At 58.1% G+C, this 7,350-nt stretch overlaps 1 protein-coding gene across 2 annotated transcripts; it reads left to right on the plus strand.

Moving 5' to 3' along the window:
• Positions 1-7,350, plus strand: PGF (placental growth factor). Of its 2 annotated transcripts, none has more exons than XM_040068518.1 (7): positions 1-126; positions 298-337; positions 957-1,153; positions 2,569-2,645; positions 4,305-4,334; positions 4,425-4,487; positions 5,198-7,350. In XM_040068518.1, the coding sequence occupies exons 1-7, from the start codon at positions 61-63 to the stop codon at positions 5,217-5,219; spliced, it is 495 nt and encodes a 164-aa protein (XP_039924452.1). In that variant the 5' UTR covers positions 1-60; the 3' UTR covers positions 5,220-7,350. The 2 variants fall into 2 exon arrangements, with proteins under 2 accessions (XP_039924452.1, XP_039924453.1); XM_040068519.1 differs by having other exon boundaries at positions 4,425-4,444.

The raw sequence follows: 7,350 nt of genomic DNA on the forward strand, positions 1-7,350 counted from the left end.
CCGGGGGCGGCGGGGCGGTAGTGGCGGTGCCGCTTCTGTACCGGGGCGGCGGGAGCGGCGATGCGGCTGCTCGGCGCCTTCCTGCGGTTGCTGGTGGCCGGGACGCTGGGGGCACCGCCCGCCCCGGTGAGAGCCGAGGGTCGGAGGGGGGTCGGAGCAGGGGCAGCCCGGGCCCCCGGTGCCGCTGTCCGGGGTGGCCGCGACGGCCGGGACGGCTCCTCCCGGCGCTGGGCGGGGGGCGGCGGCGGCGGGTCGCCCCGTGCCGCCCCTCCAGAGCTCGCCTTTCCCTCCCCGCAGGCCCCGGAGGAACGGGGGACCGCCAGCACGGAGTCGCCCGGTGAGTCGGCGATGGGCGGCCGCCGGTGTCCCGGCTGGGATGGGGCGGCAACCCGGGGAGGGCTTCGCGCAAGGCCGGGGCGCGCTGGGGGCCACCCGGGGCTGGGCTACCTCCGGAGTCCCGTGCTGACAGCCGGGGAGGCGGCGGGGAGCTGTGCCGACGCTCGGAGCAATCCGATCCCCCCGGCTCCTCTCGGGCACCACCGCGGGCCGGAGCGGAGCGCAGCCCCATCCCCAGATCCGCCCCTCCGGTGCCGGCGTGCGAGGTCCCGGGTGGGAGCACTGCGTTTCGGCTCCCCGCGCTGGAAAGCGCCAGGGGACGGCTGTCCGGCCGAGCGAGGTGCGAGGAGCGGGGGAGCCCCTTCACGGCGGAGGTCGGGGGTGAGCAGAGCGCCGGACAGAGGGCGAAAGAGCCTTTTGGGGTGGCTGTGTGAGCCCCCGCAGAGTGATGTGCACACTAGGGTGACGGACTTACTGGGAGCGCAAGGCGGTCCTTTGCTTCTCTGGGCTCCGTGATGTCTGCGGGACCCCCGCGGCTTCTGCACCTGCCCCGGCAGCGGCCCGGCTGGGCTCTGCCTCTCTGGGCGCCTCCTTATAGTCCCTCTCCCTGCCTCTTGCAGTCCTGACTTTTCGGGAGATCTGGAATCGTAGTTTCTGCCGGCCTCTGGAGCAGCTGGTGGACGTCGTTACCGAATTCCCCAACGAGGTGGAGTACATTTTCAGACCCTCCTGCGTCTCCCTGCAGCGCTGCGGAGGCTGTTGTGGGGACGAGGGTCTCCGCTGCGTCCCCGTGGAGACGAGCACGGTCACCATGCAGGTAGGCGCTGCTGCTGCCGCCGGGCCGGGCCGTGCCGGGGAGCGGGAGGGCTGCTCGCAGAGCGCCGGCAAGGGGAACTTGCAGCTTTGCGTTCTCTAGACATTGTAGCAGCGTGGCTAGCAAGGAAGAGGACTCGCAACTGCTCAAACGCGTGCCAAGCCAGTAGAGTCCCTCTGCCGGCTCTTCGGGCTTGCCCCTGGGGTCAGGTGTCACCCCTGGTGGTACTGGCCTCACTCCCTCCTTCCCCGACTTCTCTCTGTGTGGTCTGTCTCGCTCATCGCTGTCATTTTTCCGGCCCTTTCCTGTCCTCTGGCGGGGCTGGGGGGTGTTCCAGTGGCCCGTGACCGCCTGCTGGGACAAAGTAGCTACTACCCTTGAATTGAAGGGAGGAGTGAGGCTCTCCTGTGTCAGCGGATGCTTGGCGTGGCGCTGACAGTGAATGCTCCCGCGCTGGGGCATGATGAGCAGGAAGGGCTGAGCCAACCGTGTTTTCAGTCACCACTGTGATCTGTGGGGTGGGAGATCCCGGGCTGTTCGACTGTTCCCCATGAACCAGGCAGCAGTTGTCCTCACACTTGCACTGAGCTGCCAGAGATCAACCTGCTGATGAGGCAGGGACCAGGGAAAAGCTCTGCTTTGCCGTGGATGATAGACTAGGGAATGCCTGCAATAAGTCACCAGTGATTTTGGTCTCTCTGAAGTTGAAAGTGTGTTGGAAGGCAGGATGGCATTTCCCAAAAACTCTTGGCTGAGGTGGATCAAAAGCCTGGTGTGAACAGGAGGCAGCTGCCCAGGCACAGGTCTCCCTCTATGGGAGGGAATCCTGCTGCTGTGTACAGGGTGGAAATGCCAGACGCTTCTGCAGGAGCTAGTGTGGATCACACCAACGATGAACATACCCTGTAAGGCCTTTGGATGTCCAGCCTGAACTTCAGGCTGGGCTGTGACATGTGACAGGGCAAATCCTGTACCCCTGGACTAGGGAGGCTCTGTGGTACTGACTCCAGTCAATCCTAACTCAGTGCTGTAGGAAAGGGGTCCAGGAGGAGGCAGCAGCAATGGAATTGGTCTGGAAAACATGACTGGTATGGAATGTTTCTGTCAGAGAAGGAGGGTATGCAATGGGGTCAAAAATGTGAAAGCTCTCCAGAAAGGCAGAGGTTGAAAAATCTCTTCTAAGGCTGGGAAATCCCAGGACCATGGGGCGGCACTAGCGGAGCCTCCCGAGCTGCCGGGGCAGCTGGGCCTGGCCAGCACTGCCTACGTGTGGAGGTGGAGCCTCTGTTGTTGGAGGTCCCGAGGAACAGGTTAGACATGCATCTTCCCAAGAGCCTGGGGTGGCAAGGCAGCGGCGCAGGAGCCCTTCCAGCCCCCTCCTGCTACTGCCTGAGAATTAACCTTTGCTCTTCTTTCAGCTCCTGAAGATAAAGCCAAACGGGGAGGCACCCTATGTGGAGATGGCGTTCACCGAGCACAAGCAGTGCGAGTGCAGGTAGGGACTCCTGGGTTACAGCAAGAGCAACCCTGCCAGCTCACCCTGTGTGTGGAACAGGGACACCCTGGGGCACCCTGGCTGTGCTGGGACCCCTTCTTGCTGTCTTTGCGCTAGGGTTTGCCAGTGCTTGTGGCGCTTGCTCAGCCGCAGGCTGCACCACATCTCTGCACCTGCTCCCCATAGAAGAGGGGTGTGTGCCATTGTGAAGATGGGTCAGGCACCCTCCACCGTGTGCAGGGCTGTGCTCCCCATCCCTGCAGCTGCCTTGGCACGCCTGGTATATGCTCCTTTAGCCAGAGGATCTGCCTGTGGCTAATGGAGCAAGGCTGGTGCTCTGAGGCAGGCGTTTGGTGTGTGACAGCACGTCCAAGGTGCTGGTTCAGCAGGGAGCTCCATGGCTGGGCGTGCCTCAGTGTGACCATGGCCCAAAGAGAAAGCTCCACAGCTGAGTCTTGGGCCACCATTTACGGGAGGCTGCCCCATACAGACCTGGGGGTATGGCAGAGGTTTACATCCAAGCCAAATGAAAGCTCAAAACGTGCAGTGCCACCCTGGCCTGGATATCCAGTGCTGGCCTGGAATGGATGTGCAGCACCAACCTGCCACAGACTCCTGGCACCTCATCAACCCCTTGGGGTGCTCACTGTGTCCCAAAAGTGGTGAAAGCCTGGGCAGGACGGGGCCTCTGCCTGAGGACTGCAATGCTGTGGGAGCAGCTCCTGTGCCACCTGCAGCTGGTCCTTGCCGTAGAGACTCCAGCATTGCCTGCATGGGGCGTCCTGGTGATCACTCTTCATCATGATCCAGGGGTGATTTGGTATTGCAAAAACTGGGGCATGAGTGTCCTGCTGGGCAGCCATTAGACATGATCCTTGCCTGGAAGAAGGTCCTGAGGATTCCCGGATTGGTATTCCCCTGCAGTTTTATGAGCAGCTGTACTGGAGCAGACCCAGCTCCACACAGTCTTTGTCTGGAATGTCTGTCAGTAGATGCAGAAGGGGGAGTGGGAACAAGCAGATGTGTTACTTGCCTTCTTCTCTGCTTCCAGCTATTTCCCATGCAGGGAATTTCCTAAGCCTTTTGTGGTTTTCCTACCTAGGGTAACTCCCAGGGGATCTCCTATGAGCACTTGTGTAGGCTGCCTTCTGCAGCAGTTTTTGGCTCCTTCTTAACCCGCTCTCCACACCTGTACATCACTCCCTTTTGCAGGCACTGTAGGCATGGCAGATGTTCCAGCTGTGGCCCCTGTGGGGGGATGTTATGGCTGAGAACCCACTACTGAGACTTTGCAGCAAATCCCCCACGTTTGTTACTCAGGGTGTTCCGCCTTGTTTAGCAAGATGTGAAAGCTGTCACTGAGAGCAGCCAGGACTGAACTTGTCCTCCCCAGCCTCACTGGCAAAATGTCACATCTGCAGGGGAGTCACCCAAGCTCATCAGCTCCTTTGCCGTCTCTGCCTTCTCCCTGCCTACTGCAGTCAGCTCCTGACTGAGGGGTTGGTAAGGTCAAGAGAAGAGATATTGTTTTTGTTTTAAACATGAATGATAACAGGGAGATTGGGCTGTGCATTGGGGCATGTCAATGCACCAGCTCCTGCAGCTCAACACGTAGCACTGCCTGATAACCACTTCTTTGTAATTTTTCCCACTCTGCAGGCCTCGGCAGGATCTGATGAGGTTGGGAAGGTAAGTGACATCAGGGGCGTTGTTACTGGCTGGGATTGTGGGTCTCGTCTCCCACACATCAGCCCTTCTTGTGGTACTTTCCTTTTGAAGGAAGAGGTCCAAGGGCCGAGGTAAGAGAAGACAAGACAAGAAGGGACGGAAAGACTGTGAACTGTAAGTGAGCAGGGGCGGGTATGGCTGGTGTCTTCTGGGTTAATTTTCTTGGGATGAGTCTTCATTAAGCATTTAGTTCTTTACTGACACTGTGAGCAGTGAAAGGTTTGTGCAGAGCAGACACAGAAGGAAGCAGGAGGGAACAGTGGCTGTGGGGAAGCAGGCCTTCTACTGAAGACTCAGTCTGTACTTAGTAGTCTCCAGGCTCAGCAGCTCAAAGTTGGGCAGAATGGGGATGAATGGGCCGGGTGACTTGATGGTGCCTAGCTCTATTGCCATCACAGACCATGTTGGGTTTCATGGATCCGTGAATTTCCAGTTTCAGCCTCATCTCACTGCCAGCTGTGTCCTTACTGCTGTCCTTGACTGATTGTTGTTTGGGTTACTCTACTCTTTCCGTCCTTTATCTCACTTTCTCAAACTGCTTGCTGTAACAGCACAGGCTGGACTCATTGTGGGCACTTTTTAGGTGTGACACCTGCGGCTAGCACTTTCCTCTAGCATTTCCCCCTTTTGTCTGAAGCCTGCCCTTGGGGGCTCAGCCAGCACCAGCCCCCTCACCCTCACTCCTCCCCACAAAGAGGCTGCCTGCAGTCTCTGCCCCAGCAGTTCTGCATCAGAGGGGGCAGGCACAAAGAAGGGGATCCAGGGCGGAGCAGGTGAGCCTCCCACGCTGGCAGCGCTCACCCTGTGCCACGCTCTCTTTGCAGATGTGGCACACCACGCAGGTAGCCTCTGCCCTGCCCCCAGCCTGGCTCCCACCACCTGGGCTTGAGCCAGCTGCCCTTGTCCCCCTTGGGGGACTTGTGGAGTCGTGTCCCTCCAAGCTGCAGTGGGGAGCAGGACTCCAGCACAGAAGAGCTGACTGCACCCGTGGTTGGCCCTGGTGGGAACACGGCCTGGAACCAAGGACTCCCTTGCCCCTTCTGCCCCACTGGCAGCAAGAAAAAAGGACTCTTGACCAAGCCTGAGGCTGAAGATGAGGAGCTCAAGCCAGTGTGTTGGTGTTTGAGGGCATTCTAGGGGCAATGAGGAGCCGAGCTGGTGGATGTGTTGCTGGAACTGGCTGGGGAGGACAGCATGATGTGGGAGTGAGTGGAGATGGCTCACAGGGCTGCACCTGCAAAACTTCTCTGTCCTGCCAGTGCTCTGCAGCTGGGGAGGAAGGAAATCTGGGGCAGGCAAGGCTGTAGGGCTGCATCTGTCCCAGTTTTGGCACAGGGCAGCCCAGGCAGGTGCCAGGGAGCTTGCCTGGGAAGCTGTTCTGGTTGGGAACAGAAGGGAACTGGGCTCCTCTTGTATTCACATCTACATCCCAGCTTTGCCCTGCTCAATAAAAGCTGGTCAGACATGGGAGCTGGCAGCTCCTGTCAGCTTTCCAGCAAGGCAAGGAACTTCCCCATGGGCACCCACTCAGGCTGGAGGAGGGCAGTGAGCCAGGGTTTGTCCAATCCTGCTGCAGCAAGGAACTGCCCTTGGTGTGATGCTGGAGATGGGAAACCAGCAGGTTGCTCCCTGGGCTGGGGACTATCCGTGTGCTGGAGTTCAGCTGGCTACTGAGAGACCCTTGGATGAGCTGCCCTTCTCCTCCACAGCACAGTGTGGGACTGGTACCTCTCCCTATTCCCCATGCCCATGCTGTTCTCACCGCAGTCCAAATGTCTGTCTCAGTGCCCTGTCCTCCCTGGCAGGGCTAATGCCAAGTTTAGGGCACTGGGGGCAGGAAGTACCCCAACCAGGGGTCATTTACCTGACATGGGGCCCCCTTTCCTTACCGGGAACACCCTCAGGGTATTGAGGAGCTGGTGGCTCTCATTGAGGCGGCTGTGGGGACTGCTGTTTGCTGCTTTCACCATCCAGCCAGCTCTCTGCCCAGGTCTGGGAGAAACCACAGCCCCTGGTTTTCCATGCTTTAAGCAGTTCTCCTGTGGCTCTTCCTGTCCCCATTTCCACCCCTGCTGCAGGGGGTCTGGAGCTGTCTGCCAAATGTATGCCATGCTGATCTGTGCAATCCATGTCCTGGAGCAGTGCATATAGCTGGAAACCCTAGGGGTGAGTTGGAATCTGCATATTTGTGTGGCACTCCTGGCACTGGGTTAAAACAAAATCAAGGGTCATTCTTGAAAACTTCAGATAAAAGACTGGAGGGAAAGATCTGCAAAGGCTTCAAGGTTACCCTTAAATGATGGGACCTGTGGTTTATCTCACTCTGAGGAACAAGGGTGGAGCCTAATGTAGCAAGAATTGTGGTCCAAGGTGGCTCCTTCCCACATCTGACAGGGCTGCCTGTAACGGGGTTTTACATTATGACTCTCTAAGCCATAATGCTGATCCTGCCTAAAGCTGGCGCAAGGATGTGGGGACAGGACAGATCCCTGCCAGGGAGAGCTGGAGGTGGGTGTTGAGGTGATGTGGACCTGCATACTGCCACCATGTCGCAGGGAATGGATTGTGTGAGTTGTAACTGCACAGCTGGGCATATCCTTTTGGATCCCGTTTCCAGGCTTACACAGTATCCTGGAGCACCGCCTACACGGGCTTTGCCACAGAAACAGGCCATGAAGTTCCTCCTTCACTACCTCATGGATGAGGGGAACTCGCTGCTCCCCGTCCCGTCCCACTCAAAGTCTGTATGGACCATGTGGTGGCCTGGTCCACACAGGCTTTCCCTATCACTGTGTGTCATTTCTGCCTGGCTGGTTTTTGCTCTGAGGCCAAGGAGAGCCATGTGCAGCACTTGAGGATGTATGTGATGGTTTCTGTATTGTTTTTAATACCCCAGTAGTATTAAATATTTAAAAAAGGAAGTTACATAAATCCAAGTATGTTAATTAATAAAAATAAGTTTATCGATGTAACACGA

This window comes from Hirundo rustica, chromosome 6 (genome assembly GCF_015227805.2).
Source record: "Hirundo rustica isolate bHirRus1 chromosome 6, bHirRus1.pri.v3, whole genome shotgun sequence".
Classification (NCBI taxonomy): Eukaryota; Metazoa; Chordata; class Aves; order Passeriformes; family Hirundinidae; genus Hirundo; species Hirundo rustica.

Excerpts from the sequence above, each read along its gene's own strand:
- PGF (XM_040068518.1), top strand. The coding sequence starts at position 61 with ATGCGGCTGCTCGGCGCCTTCCTGCGGTTGCTGGTGGCCGGGACGCTG. Across the intron at positions 1,154-2,568 it reads CGAGCACGGTCACCATGCAG|CTCCTGAAGATAAAGCCAAA; the intron begins GTAGGCGCTGCT and ends CTCTTCTTTCAG. Across the intron at positions 2,646-4,304 it reads CACAAGCAGTGCGAGTGCAG|GCCTCGGCAGGATCTGATGA; the intron begins GTAGGGACTCCT and ends CCCACTCTGCAG.